At 40.7% G+C, this 24,577-nt stretch overlaps 1 protein-coding gene across 1 annotated transcript in view; it reads left to right on the forward strand.

The window, feature by feature from the left end:
• The first annotated feature begins 735 nt into the window (after window positions 1–735).
• SMIM13 (small integral membrane protein 13) overlaps window positions 736–24,577 on the forward strand; it is an 82,590-nt gene continuing 58,748 nt past the window's right edge. The window contains exon 1 of the mRNA XM_069219412.1: window positions 736–956. Within this exon, the coding sequence (XP_069075513.1) occupies window positions 881–956 (76 nt within the window). The 5' untranslated portion in view covers window positions 736–880. The remainder of the gene's footprint in view (window positions 957–24,577) is intronic.

The following is a 24,577-nucleotide window of genomic DNA, read 5'->3' on the forward strand; positions in this document are numbered from 1 at the left end:
GAGTTGTGGTTATTCATGTAATGTTGATACAATAGATGAGTGATTAATGTTTTTCATAGTGGTTATTAATTGATTATTAATGAGCATTGATTACCACATGGCTAGGATACTCCATGCGAATCAAAAGGTTCATTGCCCTCTACGAGTCCCCTTGTAAATTCACTTACTAAGGACCAGGCGCGCTAGCAGAGGTGAGGATTATGCTAGCCTTGTTAATATTATTTGTGATTTATACATGATAGATTATCGTAATAAATTTCTGTTTCAGGATATTCATACGTTATTATATGTGTTGAAGTTTTAATATCATGTTGGAAATTGTGCCCTCCCTTGTTTTTCCATATTAATTTCCAGTTATTATTAGCGCATTTCTTTCAGTCATAGGTTCCATTAATAAGGGCGTTTGAGCAACCAGAATGATGGTGGAAAGGTGATGATCATAATTTTAATTGTATGCTGCTGTGAGTTCTTAATCCAGCTCCCAAATCCGTCTCTACTGTGATGAAAAAACACACGAGGTATTCACAGCAGTTGGACCACTCTTTTAATAATAGTAACACTACTACAAGATGGCTATCGCTTTCGCGTTTGTCCTTCCTTTGTGTCTAGAATTTCTATTTTTCTCTTTGACCTCTAGCTTGCTGGGACCGCAACACTAGAGCAGTTAGCGTCTTTCTGCCGCTGTGATGCGACGGCGCCGAGAAGCGCGTCAGAGCCGGGTGGGGGGAGCAGCAGACGCCGCTGCAGTCAGAGGTAGCAACAGCAACGCCGGTTCGGAGAATAAGTGCGAGGGATGTTTCCTGCAGCGGCGGCGAGAGAGTGCAGCCTGTTTGCCCTCGCGTCCTGACAGTACCCTAACCCATCGGTGTGCGGCCACAGGATGTGGCAGAGTGTGGGATTGACCCTGTTGGTGATCGTGGCCACATTGCTGTGCGTGCTGCTCTTCATGCTCTGCGGTGAGTGATGGGAGAAGGAGGTCACATTATTTAGGTTTCAGATTCTATTATTTTGGATAAAATAACGTACATTATATTATTATTATATTATATATATATATATATATATATATATATAAATATGTGTGTATATATATATATATATACACGCTTACCTTGTAGACTAGTTTATGGGACCCGCCTTTGGGGATTACCAATGAGCGCTTGGAAACAAGATCATTTAAGTACAAAATGGTGTGTAAAAGATATAGGTATTTATGAAGATGTAAGGCAATGGTCTCTCGCAGTGAGTATAAGGCTCCCGACGTGCAGAAGCTTAAACATCTTCTGCTTCAGGTGTTAGGCTCTCTTTTGGAGACCGGAGTTTGGAGCTGAACGATAGTGTTCCTCTCCCACCTAATGTTTGACGGTAAAAAAAGGAGGAAGGATCATGTGAAGCCGCACAGTATCTATATTTGTCTCTATTTTATTATGAATCACTGTAGTGTTCGTTATAGAGAACGAGGGCCTAAAGTAATTGCGAGCCTTCTTACCATTTTTTTGTACGTTTCGCAAACGATAGGAAAGAACTGTAAAAATACACAACAATCCACCTTGTCAAATGTTGTTTCTTCTTTATGGCAATTGATGTAGGCGGGGTATGGTTTTTGTCCTTCATTTAAAATAGAATACCTTTCCTACGTTCTCCGTAACTAAAATAAAACCCTTTTTGGAGAGTGTGAAATGTTACAAACGCTCTGCTCTTCGCTCCCTAAAAAAGTTATAACGAGTTTTACAGGAATGTCAACACATTCCGTAGAAAAAGGCGGGCGGGTAGAGAGATGTAGATGCCAATTGCCTTTTGCTTGACGATTTAAATCTCACATTGCGAGCGTCGTTAGTCTGGGTGGTCCACTTAGCATCCAGCCACTATTTTGTTCAGTCAGAACTGCCCTTTGGACTTTTTCGTCCAGTATCTTCAGATCTTGGGACCAGGGAGGTTGCTTAATTTTGTACCTGTCTAATCCAACAGAGTGCTCGTCTGAATTTGAGGTAGAAAGTGTGTCCGATCTTATGTTGGCTGATTTCCTTCTCACCAGGTCGTAGGATGAGTGAAGGTCAGTGCAGCTCGATAAGCAGAAACATTGTCTTCTGCCTGTATTCCTCGGAGAGCTGCCAATACTTGTGAACACGTACACATCTGTCCAATCTTCCCCTTCAGTGTGTGATGGATGGTTGTGCTCACTGGTGGTGTGCACCGATACCATGTGCAGTATGAATGATGCCTTTGGCTAGGACACATCGACTCCAACACAAAGTTGCTGTTCCCAGACAAAGGATTAGGCAAATTGCGGTTTGATGCTCTCCCTTCGGGCCCCCTAGGTATTTTCATTTCTAGCAATTTGCAATGTGTAGTATGTATTCAGGTCAGAGATCTACCAGGAACTTAAAATGAAGTTTATCTGATTTGAAAGCCTTGTCAAGTCTTCTTCAAGATCAGTCTGGAAATTGTCTCCCAATACCTTCTCCCAGGTATGTAGGGCTTAGTGTATCTCTCAACAAACATCTATGCTCTCCCCTTTCTTATGAGTTGAGAACTACCTGGAAACAGGAGTGAGCCCTTTTGGGGACACTGTCCTCTCTGCCCTTTAATATCCATTACGTTGACCATTTGGTATTTGTCCCCTCCTGCATGGAAATGCTTGTAAAGGGGTGTCCTGTACTAGTTTCATGGACCTTGAGAAATCGTTTTCTTTTTCACTGATGCCCCCTAAATGTCCCCACAAAGTGAACTCAGTCTTTGCTTTGAACCTCAAAGGATTGTTTCAGTCCAGCTCAGAGAGGCATGTTGAAGTATCCCCACCAACACACATACCCTGTAACACCACGAGGCTGTGACTAAGCATAGGGTACTAGAGCCACCCTGCCAATTGTGTCCTGTTAAGGAAAAGAAGTTTCAAGACTACCTGGTGTTGCAAGGAGCTGCCCTGGCTAAGATTTGGAATAACAAAGGCCGGCAGATTGAAGACTCTGTCTCAAGGAAGTGGATGCCTGAGCCAGGAATTAATTGCAGGCCACCCTCGTGTGACTGAACAGGGTAGTTGTAACATCGAGTTATAAAGGTAACAACAGGAATCAGATCGCTGGATTAACTTGCGTATGTTTATTGTAGAAACAGTTAGTTCTTCCGAATAGAAAGCATCCCTACCTCCGCCTCCCTTTGCAACCGTCCTTCCTTCTCTCCACACACTCCGCATTCTCCTTCACGCTCACACATTCTTTCACTCACACATTCTCAGAACCCGAATTTAACACTTCTCCCTTTCTTAACACGAAACAACAGCAAAAAAAAACATAAATATTTAAAATACAAACTCATTATAACAAACTATAGTACTTTGGAAAACAGGTTCTTTACAACATGTCATAGTCTTTGAGACGTGAAGGAGGTTTGACGGATCTGTTCGATCTCCTCACATCTGACCTGCTTGACAACTCTTCAGTGGTATCCTTCCGACTACTTGAGTGAGTTCAGTGTGGAATCTCCAACGGCCTTCTTATGGAATACATCTTTACACAAGTAATTGAGGTCTCCTCTAAATTTGACAATTCTATTCAAATTCCAAATTCTATTATCTGTTTTCACAGCATGATTTAATAATTGACTTCTCACATTACAAGGGGGAACCAACCTCATACCTCTCAATAACAGTCCATCAACACATACCAATGCATTCTTTATATTCCAAAATTCTGCACTCCCACCACTACTTTGTTTTTTAGTTTTCCAATTATCTTGTAACAACTTGATAACTTCTTGTAACACAACATCTCTGAAGGTTTCTTCACGCCATTTGGCTCCAGGGATTATTTCAAAACTCCCTTCACACACTCGATCAAAGCATTCTGTATCATCACGCTCCAAACCCTCACTCTCATAGTTCCTACTCTCTGTAGAAACTAATCTAGATAAAACATCAGCCGACAGATTATGAGAACCAGGAACATAATCTACCACAAAATAGTACTCCTGTAATCCAACAATCCACTTAGTGATCCTGCTTGAGACAGAATCAATTCCCTTAGAATAGAAAATCTGACATAAAGGTTTGTGATCAGTCCGCACGACAAAAGAACCTCCCCACAAAAACCTTTTTAGCTTCTTAACCGCCCAAAAGACCGCAAGTGCCTCCCTCTCGATCACAGAATATTTGCTCTCAGCACCTCTAAGATTCCTAGAAATAAAGGCAATGGTGTTTTCCGGATCTAAACCACCTTGTTGCAAAACTTTGCTACTGGCATCGGTCGTCAAAATAGAACGCACGTTAGGTTCAAAATTCCTGAGAGCGGGCGCCATTGCTAGAGACTCCTTGAGACCACAAAACTCCCTCTCACACTCATCATTCCAATTATAATTAGCTCCCTTTTTTAGTAAGCTCCTCATGTTAAAACAAGAACTGGCAAAATGTGTGACAAATTTATTGTAAAATTCGGCCATACCAAGGAATCGCACTAATTCCTCTTTCGAAGTGGGAGATGACAGACACCGAATGGAGTCAATCAGTTCCTTCTTGGGTAAAACACCCCCACCAGAAATGGTATGTCCTAAATAGTCAATGGCATCCACTCCAAACTTGCACTTCTCAGCCTTTATAGTTAATCCACATTCCATTATTTTTTTTAGCACCTCTCTGAGTCATATGTTCTTTGATATCCTTACCATATACTAGTATGTCATCTTGATACACCCACACTCCACACAATCCTTTCAACACACGCTCCATCAACCTTTGAAATACGGAAGCGGCAGAAATTAGACCAAAAGGTAATCGTACAAATCTGAAGGTGCCATACGGAGTAATAAAGGCAGTGTAATTCCTACATGATTCATCTAGTTCGACTTGGTGATAAGCCGACGTGAGATCGATTGTAGAAAAGACTTTAGCTCCTAAGACTGTAGACAGCAATTCTGAAAATGTTAGGAAGAGGATACCTATCCGCAACACACTTGTTGAGCTTGCGGAGATCCACACAAAGCCTAATCTGGCCATTAGTTTTCCTTGCAGTAACAATGGGAGACAACCATTCTGTGCACTCCAACTCTTCGATTATTCCTTGTTCCTTTAGCTTCATCAGTTCAGTTTGAAGATCATCCCTTATGGAAAAAGGTACACTCCGTACCTTGCTGCAAAAAGGAACGAAACCAGTAAACAACTTGATCTTGTGTGAATAACCTCACATGCACCCTATCTTATTGCTAAATAGATTTCTGAAGTCTCGAAGAGTAGAAATGAAATCAGGATTTACTCCTGTGTTGTTTACTTCTCTAACACACGGCTGTTCCTTAAGGATGATAGGAGGAGAACTGTTGGGGTCAAGCATCACTCCCAAATCTCTTTGATGCCACTAACTAATTATGCTATCCCCTTTTTTTTTTAAATACAAACCTTGCCCGTATCGAAGCGCTGACCATATTCAAGTAAACCTAGGAAGTAGCCATGTAATTCTATGGGTTCTCCGCCATAAGCGCATGGTCTGATGTCAGGCTTGGATAGTTGAACCTTCCCTTTTAGATGTTTCTGAAAAAATTGATTGGATATTATTGTGATTTTGGCGCCAGAGTCAAAAAGCATTAAGGTCCTTGCCCCTTCTACCAATACGTAATCCACAGGACCCTTAACTTTGCAGTCGGAGATTTGTAAAACAATCTGACCACACTGAAAGTCACCAACCCTCTGAGTCTCATCACTGTGATTATCAATGGAGTTGACTGACTTTTTAAACTTTAGTTGGTTGCATACCGCAGAGAAATGGCCCTTCTTCTTGCAGTAGCTTTTAGAAGCAGGACACAATTTATCGTTGACAAGATGTCCTTCTTTACCACATCTAAAACATCTTTTATTGTTGACAGAACCTTGAAAGGAGTTATTGGGTCTACTGTCTTTCACCACTACAGACACCTCCTTGGACTCTTGTTTCTTCATCACCTCAACGCACTTTAAGGAGTGTTCAATTCTTTTTGCAAGGAGAATGACTTCATCTAGATGTGGATCATCTAACAACCATAGCTCATCACGTACTTTGTCAATTTTGCATCCTAGCATGAATTGATCACGAATTCGTTCATCCAAGGTAGTGCCAAACTTGCATGAGGAGGCTAAACGTCTCAAATTGGTTAAGTAATTCTCAACTGTTTCTCCTTCAACTTGTAGCCTCCTACCGAAATAGTACCTCTCCAAGATTGTGCTGATTTTTGGTAGATAATGTAAATCTAATTTTTTTTATTCAAATTTCATACTTGTTTAAGGCAATGGAATCAGTATGAGGAATATCAGGGAGATGGTCAAAAACCTCTTGACCTTCCGTACCTAGGCAGTGAAGTAATAAAGCAGTCCTCCTTTCGGTACTAAGTGAAGTACCACAAACTCTAGCGTACCTTTCTAATACTTTCTTCCACTTGCTCCACTTGATTGGAGGATCTCCAGGAATGGAGAGGAAAAAAGGAGGGGCAGCAACATTCTGCATTGTTCAGAGATAAAAATCGAGTAACTAGTGTATGATGGGGATGAAAGAGGGAAAAAAAGAAGAAAAAAAAAATATATATATATATATAAACACATACAGCAGTGGTACAGCGCTATGACCCAGTAAAATATTGCCAGATATATGGTATAATGGGTGTTAGTATAGTATAGGTTGAAAATAAATAACACCAATTGAACTGGCTTAGCGTGTCAATTTTGCGTGCCAGTCGCAGTTGAAGAGATAAGAAGAACTGCGTGATAACAATGGACGCTGAAATTAAACTGGCTTAGCGTGTCAATTTTTTTTTTCTTTTTTTCGATAATATCTATCCGAGCCAGGATGCTTCCTGAAATGCGCGTGGGAAAGCCTTTCATCGGGTTGAAGGTAACGACAGGAATCAGATCGCTGGATTAACTTGCGTATGTTTATTGTAGAAACAGTTAGTTCTTCTTCCGAAGAGAAAGCATCCCGACCTCCGCCTCCCTCTGCAACCGTCCTTCCTTCACGCTCACACATTCTCTCACTCACATTCTCTCACTCACACATTCTCAGAACCCGAATATAGAATATAACAGTAGTACCTAAACTTCTGGAGGGTAGTGGACCTGCAGGAGACATTCAGTGTCTGCTGTGAACTTGTACTGCTTGTTTAGCACTGCCTGTTAGATTTTTGTGAGAGCCCAGATAACCTCTTTTTTTCCAATCACAGAGCAAAGCAAGGGCTATCGTTTTCACTTTGTGATAGTGTTCCGTTGGAGGAGCCGTTTGACATGATTTTGGGACCATTAGTATTAAAGTGGTTTATCTGATGTTCTGGAGGTATAACATTTTAGAGGTGTGTTTAGATTTGATTCTAAATCTCCATTCACTGGTTACACGTGAGTCCCATTCTGTGTCATGTGGGCGCTACCATAGTTTGAAAATTGAGACTATAAGTAATTCATAAGATAGGGGCACCGAATATTTGATACACTGAGAAGCTTATCCAGATACCAGCCCCGAAGTGTAACTTACATCCCTTTTAATTAAGGGAAGGGGGCATCCTTTAGTGGATCCCTTCTAGGCTAAGGCTGAGGAATATGGGAATCTCCATATTCTGCAAGGAGACCCCAGCATTATGCCACTGTGCCAGCCAGTTACAATAGGTGTGTAGCCATTGTGTTTGTTATGACCATTTGCTTCAGTTACTGGTCTCCTGTTGATTTCTGGCCAGTGCCTTTGGTAACTCTTTTAACTAGTCACTGGAATGTTGACCTTGGACCAGGTATTTGGAATTCTAAAAAGGTCATTTTTCTATGGTTGGGAGGCTCAACTTGCTTTTGTGAGTTTTTTTTTTTTTTAACGTTATATAAACATGCTGGTTTATGGTGATTTTGACAGCTTCTTGGACTCAAACCCAAAGAGTTGTCTCACCTGTTTCCCAGAGTCTATAAGAAAGTATGACAGAGACCAAATTAATCTTAGCATGCTTAATACACTTACACAATTCTGTCTGGCATTTTTTTGCTGTTGCCTGGTGGCTGCAAATGAAGCCATAGTAATGATACCCATGGGTTTCCGAGAATTGCTGTAACCTCACCATCTCTTATCAACAGGATAACACTGTGCTGTAGACTCGCATTGTATTCTTAATTATATGGAATTAATTCATAAGCACCTTAAAACAGCTCGGGTCTGTTTCTCGGAAACATAAAGTGCTAGGACCTCTGGTTGTACACATATATTCCTTTGTGTAATCCTTTGTTTTGGTGTTGTTAATAAAACCTTTTTAAAGAAATGCCTCTTTGAGTTATTGTTGGTCACATCTATTTCTGAACTTCATGGCGTCCAAGAGAGAAATATTGACTAGTGGACAGTGCATGTCTTTAGATATTCAAGAAAATTTGAATATTTTGCATGTAATAAGTTTTGGAATAATAGTACCGAAGAGCCGGGGACACAATTGGTGCACAACGGTTCCTGACCAGAATCTGTCCACTAGCCACTGACTATTCCTGGACTTTTCAAAGGCCTGACAATTAGTATTATCACTTTGCTAGATTAGAAGGTCATGACTTGTATATGGAATACCTTACTCAACATGAAGAATTGCTAGTTCAGAAGATTTGTTTGCTAACTTTCTGGCCTGCGATGTTTTAAATGGGCAACATTATATCTGCAATGTAAGACCTATATGTTAGGTGGACATGCTCTGAGGGCACTGAAATGAGGACTTTTTTAATAAGAGTAGTTTCCACCCTTGGGGGCCGATTCATGGAAATATTAATAAGTATAGAAAGTAGTAATACAGGAGTACTCACTTACATACCTATGTGATTTGGCCACAAAATATCCAACTCCCCAGACATAAAAGTGGAAACGGGCACAATCTGTTGTTTTTGTTCTACTCTATATGAATGTTATCAGTTTAGATATTTTAGGGCCAGTTCACAGAGGCATGCAAGTATGTTAAAAAAAATAAAAAAAATACTTTACTTACTCCAGAACACCTTTGTGAAAAGGCTGCTTTTTAGGGTTGAGTCTGCGATAGTTGCGCTTGCTTACAAGACAGTATTGTTTTTCATAAAGGGCTTGGAGCCCAACCATCGCTTAACATTTGTTGCTTTCAGTCTTCTTTTCTGCCTACTAGTTGACCAATGCAGGCAAACATAATTTCCCTTAGCCTCTGTGGAGCAGGTACCAAACACAGATTGATTAATTATAATTAGTGCCTGTGTGCTGCTCCCTGCATGATTCAGGTCCTGTTTCTTTTCTGTGCACTCCTGCTCTGTCTCTTTGCCAGCAATGGTGTAGGGCAGTGTTTCCCAACCTCTTGACTCCCGAGGACCCCCACTGAATAACTACTGGAAGCCGGGGACCCCCAAGAAATTTGTACGATTTTTAAATTTCATTAAAACAGTAATTCACACAAATAAGTACACGCCAAACAAATACTCAAATTAGTAAACATATCTTTATTCTATATTGGAAAAAAATTGGAAAACTTTATGGGAAGGTTGGTGCTGCATCATGGCAACTAACTTTTCAAAGTTTGGTTTTATTTAGGAAAGCTCAATCCCCAAGTCACATTCTACATTTCCCAAGCGATTTTTTTTTTTCTTTTTCTTTTTTTAAATACATAAACTTTTTTATTTGATGTGTGGTGGGCAAAGGAAGTAAAACCATAAAGGCCTCTCATCTCTCCATAGCCTCTCTGTCGCATGTATTTAATGTAATTTATAGCACCTTTCATATCAGTGTAGGGTGTCAAACACTTTACAGGGGACTACAAGGCGTAGGATTCACCTCATCCATACCGTTAGGCATTTTCTAAGAGCGCTTGGTCTAGAGAAACACTAGCTCAGGATTCAGAACATAACACAGTGGCTAGCCTTGGCTTTAATAATAGCGTATTCCTATGCAAGCAAACTTTTGTTTTTTTTTTTTTTTTTTTTTTAGCAGTAATGAAAAAATAGGAACAAATATAATTTTCTAATTTGTTCCATGTAGTTCTTTGTTGGCAGTTCATACCTCACTGTGCTAGATTATGATTGTGACTTATGAACTGCACAATAACAAAAGAATCTCTGTGACAAAAGCGGTACCACTGTACTATGAACATAAAATGCGGTTCTTTGCATGATACACGTTCTTTGCATCTGGCATATTAACCATCTGCACTACGTCCAATGAGTCAAATCTGCCACTAGGCAAACTCCCATCTCTCCAGCAGGTACATTAATCACCAGAGTTATCTTGACACTTTTATTTTTGTCCCAAAGTTTACACTGAACATTGCAGTGTTTTTAAAGCTGCTGCACAAATGAATAAACAGATTTAAAAAAAGTATGCACATGTTTCTGTAGAAGGCCCAGCTGGAGAAATGCTTTCATGCCGGTCCAGGCCTGTGGACCCCCTGGGAATGTGTCACAGACCCCTGGGGGTCCGCGGACCACAGGTTGGGAAACGCTGGTGTAGGGAATTATAGCCTGTGGGCCGTTAATGGCACGGGGTTGCATGCCAGCACCACTGAAAAGAATAAGGTTACAGGGACGTTATAGTTGGGAATTAGTATTTAAAAAAAAAAAAAAAAAGCGTTGAAATTCACTGGAAAAAAAACAAAGGTTACGGCGATGGTATAGTTAGTAATTGGCATTTAAAAAACCTTAGAAATTTGCTTAAAACAAACCAAAGGTTACAGGGATGTTATAGTTAGGCTCACGTTTCAAGCATACAAAACTATATAAATTCAGCAGCTATAGTTAGTTATTTCACATAACTATAGCTCGTGCCCTAAGGTAACTATAACTTGCGCCCTCACCATGCAGTGCTAATTACCCCATATATTATCAGTCATTGAATCTTCTACGTCATCATTGAAATTATCACTGCAGCATTTCAAATAAAATTTTAAATGAGGAAACTGTGCAGTGCGGAGACGTGAGTTTATATATATATATATATATATATATATATATATATATATATATATATATATATTTAAACACACACGCAGCTATGGATCAACTCTTCATCCATTGGTGCGTTCAACTATCATTCACATTTTGCTTCACTCTGTCATGTTATATAGTATTTTTCATTTGGCCCACTTCGGCAGTTAGCCCTTGCACTGTGAGTGACAACATTTTGTCCAATAAGTTGTACACATCAGTTTAAATAAAAGTGAACTTGGGTACCTTTTCTTTCCCTCCCTTTTTTCACAAATGTGTGTTTAAGCTGTGGTTTCATGCACAGTATTTAAATCCAGTCGCACTTTGTTTCTAACATGTAATGGTTTAACGTATGTTTGTAATTTGAAACATTTTTGTTGCAAGCCTTTTCCTACCACGTTTATGTGGAGGCGTTTTTTTTTATGTACATTTATTTTTGTGATACATGCTTGCAGTGAAACAATAAAATGAAGTAAAAAAAAAAAATACTAGCACAACTTGCCAAGGACAGACTAGTTGATTTTGCCAGTACTTGTTTTATCAAGGAAGTGGGTCCCTCAAACTCCGCAGACTTACATTTTTTAATATGGGGTGATGATCTGTCTAGTATTTTATTGCTAATTTTGAAACTTGCTTCTCTTTTTTTTTCCATGGTTTCTGGGTGTCCGCAAGTAGATTTGCTTCCGCTTTTCATTCGCAGTTAATAATATGATTTGTTATTGGCATGGACTTTGAATTCTGGAGGAGTAGTGCAACTTATGGCAACCTAAGCCTGGTAGAAATGGTTTATGTAATTTGGAATTTTTGCAGTTCTTCAGAAGTCGTGCAACTTACCCCCTTTGGTTTGAATCCAGCACAAGCTAATAGTTATTTAAAGTAAGCCTTGTTGTCCTCTTAGGTCCTTAGTAGTCCTACTTGTTTGGCCATACCTTTACTTCCCAAGAGACTTGTGCCGCCTTTGCGATGAAAAAATTGCTATCTTGTCTGCCTGTTTCAAGAGGCGAGCCAAGTATTTAAGGACCCCGTAATTAACTCAGGAGTTATTGGCTTGCAATGCAGCCATGATGCTTGTTAGACACCTTTTCTTCATAAATGGGGATAACCTTTCTTTCAAGTGCATTGCCCTTTTTCCAAGAACTAAGTTCATGCAAAACTTTAAAATGCTCAGAATACTTTTTTACAACTGTAGAACACACTAATAATGGGGGCACAATAATGTTGTTTTGAGATATACTTGACTTTGCCACAGATGTTAACTTCCTTTTTAGGGTCGAGCATGTGTTGCATGCGCTCGCACATGCGTATCACAGCGAGACCATTAGGGTTTAGAAAAGGGATTGGAGCCCTGTCGATGTCACGTCAGTGTTTTTCATCGGTTCATGGGCTTGCATATTTAAATCTGCTTGCTTTCATTAGTCGAAGGCATGCATACGTCATGCCTTTTCCGGTGGCTAGCCCTCCTCCAGCGCATCGACCAAGTACAGAAAACTTGAGAGGCTCGCTGTTTTCTGTCCGGCTCGTGGACTACTTTTTACTAGCGCGATTTCGCTTGGCAGAAGTCAATCGCTTTACACAGTTAATTGCACTTTTTCGGGTTAGGTACATAAATGCACTTTTGCCGATAGGTGAAAAGTCGAGTTAGGAGTTTACAACGCTATCAGCTCTAACATGAGCAAACGCGAGACCCGTTGCATTGCAAATGCTTGTTTAGGTTTGAGCCTGCAAGAGCAATTGCTAGCGCATGCATCTCGCTTGCAAGACGTTTTTGCTAACAAAAAGGGCTTGGAGCCAGCCCATTGCTAACAAATTATTAGTTGCAGTGTTTCTTTTCCTTGTCACTTCCAATCCTTTCAGTGAAACAGGGACCAAACAAAAATTGATTTCAACTTAATTAGTGCCTGTCAGCTCCTTCCGATGCGCTTCAGGTACTATTTCTTCCAACTCGCGCCGTTCCCTTAATAGAGCCATTTTAAAAATGTTATTTTACAGGGAGTGGCTCTCTCGTATACAGTGACCTAAGATAATGCGTGTCGTGCTTTTCGCTTCAGTTCATTGTTGTCTGCTTGTCTCGCCTTTCCCAGTGCCCTCAACTTATCTCAAGGCGACAGGTTTAGCTTAAGAGTCTTGTGGCCTCTTCCTGTGGGTTTCTTTCCGTCTTTGCTTTCCTCAGATTTTATTTACCAAAACCTATACCCTTTCATCTTTTCATCATTAGGTGTTTTTTGACGTTTATTTTAAACAACGCTGTATGTGGACACCAACACTCTTCTAAACGCAATGTTTATTTATTTCTCATGGCAGGGCTTGTACACGATCTCAAAAGAGCAGCATTTCGACCGAAATCACTCTTGTGAGCAGATAGCAGGAGCTCTTTAGTGTTCAGAGCTCACACACAGGCCTCACTTGCACAAGTAGTGACCGGGGCTGCTGTCTGCTCACTTGTATTGTATGTCATTACTCATGGGCCAGTTAAGGCCTTTGAGTGACCTACACGAGATCTGTGCCTTGTCACAGGCTTATATTGATCTCACAAGCACTGCATTGCTTATGTAATACTTACTGTCATTCTATGGCGGCTATAATGCATGACTTCCGGTGAGGTTCTGGTGCGTGTCAGCACTCTGCACACTGAACGCTGGTGGAGCAGCTCTTTTACAGGAAGTCCTGTTCAACAATGCAGATTCGGGAGTCTTTATCCGGCCGGTCATCCATTTGTACAACACATTTGGTGTCTCACAGCGGATCTCCTCATGTTGTGACAACAAATGTTATCTGCTTTTATTGTCACATCAGATTGTTATAAACACCTTGATCTGGTCTTATCTCTTTAGTTGTTATTTTGTTATTGATAAATTGTATGTACATAGAGTAAGGTATTACATTAATTCATGTTGTAAATATGTATATATATTAGTATAGGAATAGTATAGGGTTATATTAAAATGTACATATTTATGCTCACTATTAGAATGGTACGTTCCACTCACCTTAGAATGTTGGACTTGGAATAACCTGGAGCTTACAATAGAATGTTGAACTGAGAAACTGGGAGCGTGTGAGGAGTTGATGAACTAAACAGCTGAGTTTCATGTTCTCTCGTGTGGTTACTACATAATTTAGGTGTACAGGGAAGGAACGTATATGACAATTTAACAGACCTAGGGGAGGAGGAGGACGAGATTGAAGATTTGGATGTGTAGGACGAGACTACTAAAAAACTGGAAGCACACTTTGTTGTAAAAATAAATATTGTGTTGGAAAGACATAAGTTTTTCAGTAGGGTTCAGGGAAGGGATGAGAAAGTTTCAAGTTACATAGCTAGCCTTAGGGGTCTGGCTGCGACTTGCGATTTTGGTAATCTTGAAGACTCTTATCAGAGATCAATTAGTAAGATGTACTAATAATAGCAAATTACAGGAAAAATTGTTAGTCATAAGTCCCTCCTTAAAAGAGGCAATAGAAGTAGCCAAAAGCATAGAACAAACTGCAGAATGCATAAAAGCCTTCAAGAATTCTACCATAATGGAAGAAGTAAAAGAAGTTAAAATAATTAATGATCAAGAAGACAAGGGGGGAAGGAGTAGTGAGGAATTCATGGTTCATGAGATTACCAGCAAAAAGGGTATCAATGGGAACGTCAGGAATAGGTGCTATAGGTGTGGCAATGCTAAACATTTGGCTAACAGCTTAGAATATCCAGCCAGGAATTGTATTTGCAGGAAATGTGGAAGCATAGGGCATTATGCAAGAGCATGTAGGAGAGAAAGAGATGTGAATTGTGGTAGGAAAATTGTACATAAGGTGGAAAATATTCAAGAAAATCGCAACAAATTTGTTTTGCAGGTGAAAGGAAGCAATGATAGCACTGTTTCAAAATATACCTATCCGTCATGTGAAATAGACCTCAACGGAGAACGCATAAAGGTCTTCGCTGATTCGTGTTCTCCATTTACAATTATAAACTTTGATATTTTTGAAAGTAAATTCAAAAACAAAGGGTATGAGCTACAACCAGCAGATATACAGCCAGGTGGCTATAATAGTGATCCTATACCCCTAAAAGGTATGATGTCCATGCATATTACATTCAAGGGCAGATCAACCACAGGCAAAGTGTATTTTACCAGTAGGGGCTCCAACCTTTTGGGATGGGAGCACCAGTGGGATTTAGGAATACGTTTAGATCCTAACAGGGAGGAACCAGTCCTATTGATGGGGATCACGGAAAACGATTATACAGTGTGCAAAGAGTTTCCAAACCTTTTTGATAATAAACAGGGTCTTCTAGTAGACTATCAGCACAAAATCAAAGTTAAGGAGGGGGCAATTCCAGTAGCACACAAGGTCAGACCAGTACCACTCATGCTGCAAGAACCGCTGAAACTTGAACTGAGCCGTCTTGAAAAATTAGGAGTTATTGAACCGATTGACAGTGCATTATGGGTTGCTCCGGTTGTGATTACTAAGAAAGCAGGAAACCAAGGAATTCGGGTGTGTGTAGATTTGAGAGACTTAAATGCAAATATTTGGGTTGAGAGGTTTCCCTTACCTAAAATCAATGAAATGTTAAGCACCATGGGGCCAGCAAAAATCTTTAGTGTTTTAGATCTCTCATCAGCATACCACCAAGTGGAACTTCATCCATCATCACGTTCTCTCACCTCATTTATTACACCATTCGGAGCTTATATGTATTGTAGGATGCCCTTTGGATTAGCCTCTGCCGCAGCAGTATTTCAACGCATAATGCAGAATATACTGAAGGATATGGAACACGTGTTGTGTTTCCAAGATGACGTGTTAATATATGGCAACAGTAAAGAGGAACATGATAATGCTCTAAGGAGCGTTCTAGGGGCTCTACACAAAGCAGGAATGAAAATAAAAAAATAAAAATGTAAATTTGGTGTAACCTCAGTGGAGTATTTAAGCCATAAAATCTCGGAAGAAGGGGTCAAACCTAAAAATGATTTGGTGAAAGCAGTAAAAGAAGCCTTAGCACCCACAAACAAACAAGAACTTAGATCTTTCCTAGGTCTAGCTGAGTATATGGCAAAATTTGTACAAAATTTTGCCATAATCACAGCTCCTTTAAGAACACTATTGAAGAAAGATATCTCATTCCAATGGAGCACTGAATGCCAACAAGCATTCTGCAATATCAAAGAAGCTATAACTCAGTCACCATACTTAGGAAAATTTGATCCAAAATTAAAAACATACCTAACAACCGATGCCAGTGGCCAAGGTTTAGGTGCGATGCTATATTAGAAAATGGGTGGGCAAGAAAGAATTGTGGCTTTCGCCTCAAGAGCATTAAATGACGCAGAAAGACGATACTCAACAATTGAAAGGGAAACGTTAGCTTGCTTTTGGGCCGTAACCCATTTCAAATTCTTCTTGTGGGGTTTACCATTTACAGTCAAAACTGACCACAAACCTTTGATCAATATATTCACTACTCAAGGCAGGGAACGTGCAACTCCTAGGATAGCTAGATGGTTATTAGGGTTGGAAGGGTATAATTTTAAAATGGAATATGTACCTGGTGACAAAACAACATAGCTGATTTTCTGTCGAGATCTACAGGATCAGACAAAGTAAATGGCAAAGATGAAGAACAAGATAGGGAATGGGAAGAAAAAGACTCCATACTATGGATAGATCTTGCTAGCCTCACACAAAAAGCGTGGAAAGAGGAGACAGAAAAGGACCAAACGTTACAACTAATAAAGAATAGAATAATTAATGGATGGCCCAATAAAGCAAATGAAGTGGAAGAGCCTTTGAAAGGGTATTGGAACGTCAGGTTAGAACTCCATATTGCGGATGATTTAGTAATGAGAGGTGAAAGAATTATTCCCCCAGGTAGCCTGAGGCCCAAACTGATTAAACTTGCACATGAAGGACATTTAGTTCGGAGTCTCACGAAAAACAAGCTTCGAGCCACGTACTGGTTCCCCCAAATGGATAGAGAAGTGGAGAGGATTGTACAGGATTGTTGGGCTTGTGCTGTAAGTGATAAATCCCATTCAACACGTAAGGCCCCTCTTTCACCCGTGAATATTCCAGAGAAACCATGGGATAAGCTAGGTCTTGACATTTTAGGTCCAATGTCCCATCTAGGAAACAAGGGTCAATACATGTTTGTCTTGGTTGATTATCATTCTCGTTGGACCATGTACAAAATAATGAGCCAAATAACCACTACTGAAGCTATTAAATTTCTGATGGAGGCGTTCAGGAGAGAAGGTATCCCTAGCACACTAGTTACAGACAATGGGGTACAATTTACTTCAGACAACATGAAGGAATTTCTAAATAAATGGGGTGTGTATCATTTTAGAACAGCATTGTATAATCCAAAAGCTAATGGTCTAGTTGAAAGGATGAATAGAGTAATAAAAGAATGTATCCAGAGAGCCAAAGTATCTGGCGCTCAAGGGGAAGAAGCAATAAATGAAATGTTGTGGTCTTATCACAATACGCCTAATTCAGTCACTGGTTTGTCTCCTTTTCAATCTTTGAAGGGAAGACAACCTGGTACCAAATTGAATTCAAATTGGTTAAAAGGTGGCCAACATATCTGTGAACAAAGAAGTACATCAACAAAGTGTTTCAAATGGAATCAAAGGAAGTATACAGATTGGTACAACAAGAAATTTTGAACCAAAAATAGATCATGGTATGTAGGCCAATGGGTGAAGATTCGACTGCCTAGATCTATTCAAGATCATGAAAGCAAGTTCTCTGATCCTGTTAAGATTATAGAGGTACATCGAAATGTAGTAAAATTACAGGATGGTCGAGTATGGAGCATGGATCGTATCGTACCTTATCAAAAGAGTGAAGACAAGTCAGGGGAAGAGTCGATGATGATGGACAAGAATGCACAAACTCAAAATACACATCAGAGAAATGCTAGTTCCAGGGTTCGAAGACCACCTTTGTGGCAGAGAGACTATATTCTTCCTCCGTAAGGAAGGGAGATATGTTATAAACACCTTGATCTGGTCTTATCTCTTCAGTTGCTATTTTGTTATAGATAAATTGTATGTACATAGAGTAAGGTATTACATTAATTCATGTTGTAAATATGTATGTATATATATTAGTATAGTAATAGTATAGGGTTATATTAAAATGTACATATTTATGCTCACTATTAGAATGGTACGTTCCACTTACCTTAGAATGTTGGACTTGGAATAACCTAGAGCTTACAATAGAATGTTGAACTGAGAAACTGGGAGCGTGTGAGGAGTTGATGAAATAAACAGCTGAGTTTCATGTTCTCTCGTGTGGTTACTACACAGATGTTCTCTGATTCTAAATGTATTAATGCATGGGTGCAACTTTCTTTATGAGACAGGGTTTTTTTTGTTGCTAAGTGTCATTTTTCTCCTGTTCACGCATGGAGAGATTAATTGATTTGCTCAGAATGACAAAGGTGATGTGCCAAAACCTAACAAGCATTGGCAAAGCCCATAGGTATCTCCTTTAAGACTATTGGTTCTGCCATTGTCTTTTGTTCATGCCGTACAGCATGAGCATAACCATCTTTTTCAATGATTTGTAGCCGTGATGAATATCAGCGTGGCTGCTGTTCAGGGCGGCTAAAATTAAGTACAAAAAAAGGACTATGATCTATCCAGTGCTAATGCTCTTTAAAAGTACTTTAACCCTGTCTTCATTAAAGCGCTGTTTAAAATGAGTTTAAGCTACACTCCAAAGCATCTCTGCTGCTGTACAGCATGGCAGCAAAACATCACCAAAGCCAATAGCTCATAAAGGCAGAACCTATTGGCTTTGCCCATTTTTGTTGAGCATAACCCGATGCATCAAGAAACCGCTACTTGGAGGGCTCCACCACAAAGCTTATCTTTTGATTTTCAGAAATCTACCAAAACCACCTGCCAGTAACCCGAGCATGGCACATTCTGTAGCACATCAGTCTAGCACCAGAATTTGACACAGCTGCAAGCCTCCCCAAGCATTTTATCATTGCCATTTTAATACAAGTAATGGATTTGTTATTTCTCGTCACACAGTCCTTATGAAATCCATAACTTACATTGGAACCATTTTGGCAATTGCAATGCGGCTCAGTCAGGTAGGAAGAAATATGAAATAATTTTGGAATTCATACTGACTGTTGTACGAAGCCTCCCTTCAGCCACTGAACAGTATTCGACTGCAAATAATTAAGTGTGCGGGCAGGATAAATGCAAAATACAGCCTGCAAGAGTAACAGAGGTGCAGCGTATCACATGCCCTGGTTACATACAGCTGGCCAGATAAGTGCCCGGTGTGTACAGCTAAGCGTGACAAGAGCTGAACTTGGCATGAACTGGTTACAGGCAGTGAGGATAGATGCCAAGCACAATCTCCAGCAGCAACAAAAGAGCAGCACATAAGCATGTAGTGGTTACAGTCAGTCCAATAAATGCCTTTTGGGTCCACCTAGGAGTGATCATGGATTCCCCAATGGTATATACTGGTACAGGGAGCCAGGATAAGTGCCAAATACAATCTCTATGAGCAGCACTAGTAGCACATGGCATGTGCTGGTTACAGGTATCCAGATAAATGACCATTGGGTCCAACCAGGAACGACTGAAGAGCAGCTCAGGGCGTAAATTGTTTCCAGTCAATAATATAAATGACCTTTGGGTTCACCCAAGTGCGACAAATGAAATGAACAGCACATATTTTTTAAGCAATTTCTTGGTGTCACGTGAGGATTGTTTCTTGCAGGTCTTGAAGATTTTGTGTATTTTGAGTTATTGCTAGCAGTGGTGTGTCTTGCCATTGCTGGAGCAGGTCTTACGGCCCAAGGCCTTAATAGGCTCAAACAACAGATTTGATTCAGGGAGTCACTCATTATCTTAAATGCCCTTAACCAAAGGAACCTGGTGATGGGATGCCAAAGACAAAAGAAGATATTGCGATTGGAGTTTCTAAAGGCCTCTGACAAATGGCGTGGGAAATGTTTTATTTTTATTTTAATACAAATTTTAAATCTGCATTATCACCTTAAACTCAAAGTAAGTGAGTAGATGAAAGCCTATAATAAAGGTGTGGTTGCCAGTAAATTATAAACCTGTAAATAAAGAGCTAATCTCCTGTGCCCTGGTCATGTTAAACTTAAAGGTTGAATTTGTGGCATAGTTTGTGTGATCTAAAAAGAACGGTAATCAAATCTTAGGATCCATAGTAGGATGGGCCTTAGGACATCAGCAGTTAAGGCATCAACCCTACCGTTGGCCCAGTAGCCCTATAAACGGGTTTCTGACAATATGCTATCAAAATAAGTAGGAAAAAAAACCTGCTGCAACCTAAATGTGACCACCATATGCTTGCAATGAAATTCTTAAAATTTAAAAAATCACCGATGTAACTTTTTACATTTTTTGAAAAATCTAAACTGTTATTTGTGCTACACAGTTTATCATTATTTGTGGGAGATCTAATAAATAAGTCCCTAACCAAGCACTAAAAATGCAGACCACTACAATGTTGCTTGCACACTTTATAAGAGCAATTTTAAAATGAGGTGTAAAATAAATCGCCTGAAGTGCAGGCAAAGCAAATAGCATTTGTTTTTTAAATTAACAAAACTACATTTTGAATCAACTATGTGAAGAGAAATGAACTATTTTTATGTGGATTTAAACAATGTCTCCAGACTTTGAACAGTCAAAGTGAAGGAAGCTAATGGGGAAATTTGACGGACCTATTGCCCTATGCTGTATGCTGTGGTGAGCAGAAGCAAAATGTGAAGAACAATTCAAAAGACCAATCGTCAAAGTCTATATAATCACATTTGGAAACCATATTCTAGAGAGACAGCTAAACTTATGTCAAATGCCAGGGTCATCTAAACATTCCCCTCCCCTCGGCCAGCTTTCACTTACCAGGCAAATCCGTTTTATGCTCAGCTTGTAGTTCATAAGTTGACATTTTGTATCCTGTATTTTATATTTATCTCGATACCCCATTTATCTCTTTCCTACTTCACTGCACATCTCCCGCTCCATATCAATCATGCGTTGTTTTGAAATTCGTGCAGTTTGTTTCTCTTTTTATTGTTTTAAGCAGAACCTTTCAAAAAGTCATTCTTCACTTGCGACAACTGATTTTGTCGTTGTATCTACCCTACCCTTCCAAATGCCCAAATGTCTGAATTAAGAAAAAGACAGTCCAAGACCAGGACTTTCCATAAGTGGTTTGAGGTTTTTAATGGTTATTCTTTTAAGTTGAATGTTGAGGATATTTGCATTCTCTTGTGGGTTAGTACATATAATAGCCAAGTGATTTTTAAGGGGATGTGTGTTGTGTTAAAGTGTGACTGCTGTTGGTACCAGTTTAGGAACATCATCTCTGAACACCGGATGACCTTCGCATATTGGGATTATTTTCACTTCTGCCTTCTCTTACCTTTTTAGGGTCGAGCCTGCGTTGCATGCGCTCGCGCATGCGTATCACAGCGAGACTCTTTTGTATTTAGAAAAGGGCTCGGAGCCCTGTCAACTTCACGTCAGTGTTTTTTATTGGTTCGTGGGCTTCCCTAACAAAATCTGCTTTCTTTCATTAGTCGAAGGCACGCATATGTCATGCCTTTTCCGGTGGCTAGCCCTCCTTGAGCGCAGCGACCAAGTACAGAAAACATGTGAAGCTCGCTGTTTTCGTGGACTTTTTTTCCTCTAATTTACGAGCGCGATCTTGCTTGGCAGAAGTCGAGTGCTTTACATACTTGATTTCACATTTTCGGGTTATGTACATAAATGCACTTTTCCCCGATAGGTGAAAAGTCGGGTTAGGAGTTTACAACGCGATCAGCTCTAACATGAGCAAACGCGAGACCCGTTGCATTGTAAAGATTGTTGTTTTTGGGACTAGCAGGACAATGGCGCTATCTTTGACATATTGTTATCAATTCCTTAAAATATATAGGCCCTGATTACAAGTTGGTTGGAATTTTTTTACCCTCCCCACCCCCTCATGAAACCTTGTTTGCACCAAGATTAAAATTCTGAGTTAAGAGGCATTTACCACATCCATTAATTACCGGGTGAATTAAATATCTCATCCTTCATTAAATTTTGGCAGTTATTTACTGTACCACGTGAAGTTTGGTGCAGTAGGCAGCAAAAGCCAAATGTTGTTCCCCCCAAAAAACTCATGATGAGTGTTATTTATTGCACCCAGTTAAATAACAAACACAAACCCTATGGAATCGTTATTTATCAGGTGCGATGGATAGCACCTACATTATAACAAACTGGAAATCTGGGAAAAGAGTGGGCTTTAGCTCCATCCAGAGCAGTATTATTCTCTTGCCTCCTGCTGTTTGTTTTGTGCATGATTCTGCCTCCTGGAAAGTTCTTCCGTTGGAATGCTTGAGAGACTATTTTACATCTGACCAGTTTGTTAAATTCAATCATTTATCTCCTATATGCATTCTGTACAGAAAACCATTTCTGCTGCATTTTTCCTAGCACTATGACAGCCATTTGGGCAGGCTTTAATGTAATAAACAATCTGTGCATACAGCCCATGCAATGAGCGCATGCGCATGCTTTTGTTTGCTTGCATTGACTCATTAAAGCAGACCTCTTGTCTATGTCAATTCTTATGTTTTTACTGCCATTTCTGCTCATCCACCTGAGTGGCGGTTGTAGGAGGCTGGTCTGGCTTATAGTGGGTACCTTGTGGTACTTGTGCCTTGGTCCAGGTCCAGTTATCCCTTATTAGTAGATTAGTAGTGTTCTGGCAGATAGAGGTAGCTATTGCAGAGCAGCTTAGGCTGAACTAGGAGACATGCAAAGCTCCTACTATACCACTTATATCATTTATCACTATATCATAAGAAACACAATACTCAGAGTTACTAAAAAATAAAGGTACTTTATTTTAGTGACAATATGCCAAACATATCTCAGAGGATATACTCCCTTAGGAGGTAAGTAAGATACACAAAATATACACACAAACCAAAATCAGGTAAGTAAACTGTTAGAAAAATAGTGCAAACACTATAGAACACAATAGGATGCAATAGGCCTAGGGACAACACAAACCATATACTCCAAAAGTGGAATGCAAACCACAAATGTACCCCAGGCCTAATGTAGTGTGTAGAGGGTTGCTGGGAGTGTAAGAAACCACTAAGGGTGTCCAAGATACCCCACCCCAAGACCCTGAAAAGTAGGAGTAAAGTTATCCTCCTACCCCAGAAAGACAGTAAAGTCGAGATAGGGGATTCTGCAAAGACAACAACTGACTGCAAAGCACTGAAGATGGTGCACAGAAGCCCTAGCAGCTGCAGATCACACAGTACACAGGATTACTGTCTGGTGTGGGGCGGCAAGGACTTACCTCCACCAAATTTGGACAGAAGGACCACTGGACTGTCGGGGTCACTTGGATCCAGCTCCTGTGTTCCAGGGACCACGCTCGACAAGATGAGAGGGGACCCAGAGGACCGGTGATGCAGAAGTTTGGTGCCTGTGTTAGCAGGGGGAAGATTCCGTCGACCCACTGGAGATTTCTTCTTTACTTCCAGTGCAGGGTGAAGGCAGACAGCCCTCAGAGCATGCACCACCAGGAAACAGTCGAGAAGGCTGGCAGGATTAGGCGCTACAATGTTGCTGGTAGTCTTCTTGCTACTTTGTTGCGGTTTTGCAGGTGTCCTGGAGCAGTCAGCAGTCGATCCTTGGCAGAAGTCGAAGAGGGAGATGCAGAGGAACTCTGGTGAGTTCTTGCATTTGTTATCTGACGGGGAACCCACAGGAGAGACCCTAAATAGCCCTCAGAGGAGGATTGGCTACCTAACCAGGTAAGATCCTATCAGGAGGGGTATCTGATGTCACCTGCTGGCACTGGCCACTCGGAGGCCTCCATTGTGCCCTCACACCTCTGCATTCAAGATGGCAGAGGTCTGGGACACACTGGAGGAGCTCTGGACACCACCCCTGTGGTGGTGATGGATAGGGGAGTGGTCACTCCCCTTTTCTTTGTCCAGTTTCGCGCCAGAGCAGGGGCTGGGGGATCTCTGAACCGGTGTAGACTGGTTTATGCAAGGAGGGCACCATCTGTGCCCTTCAAAGCATTCCCAGAGGCCAGGAGAGGCTACTCCTCTCAGGCCCTTAACACCTATTTCCAAAGGGAGCGGGTGTAACACCTTCTCTCAGAGGAAATCCCTTGTTTTGCCTTCCTGGGACTGGTCTGCTCAGACCCCAGGAGGGCAGAAACCTGTCTGAGGGATTGGTAGCAGCGGTAGCTGCAGAGAACCCCAGAGAGTGAGTTTGGCAGTACCCGGGGTCCATGCTGAAGCCCCAGGGATGCATGGGATTGGCACCCCAATCCCAGATTTGGCTTGCGGGGACAATTCCATGATCTTAGACATGTTACATGGCCATGTTCGGAGTTAACATTGTGAAGCTACTTATAGGTATTGACCTATATGTAGTGCACGTGTGTAATGGTGTCCCCGCACTCACAAAGTTTGGGGAAATTGCCCTGAACAATGTGGGGGCACCTTGACTAGTGCCAGGGTGCCCTCACACTTAGTAACTTTGCACCTAACCTTGACTAAGTGAGGGTTAGACATATAGGTGACTTATAAGTTACTTAAGTGCAGTGTAAAATGGCTGTGAAATAACTTGGGTGTTATTTCACTCA

The sequence above is a fragment of the Pleurodeles waltl genome, chromosome 2_2 (assembly GCF_031143425.1).
Source record: "Pleurodeles waltl isolate 20211129_DDA chromosome 2_2, aPleWal1.hap1.20221129, whole genome shotgun sequence".
NCBI classification, from domain to species: Eukaryota; Metazoa; Chordata; class Amphibia; order Caudata; family Salamandridae; genus Pleurodeles; species Pleurodeles waltl.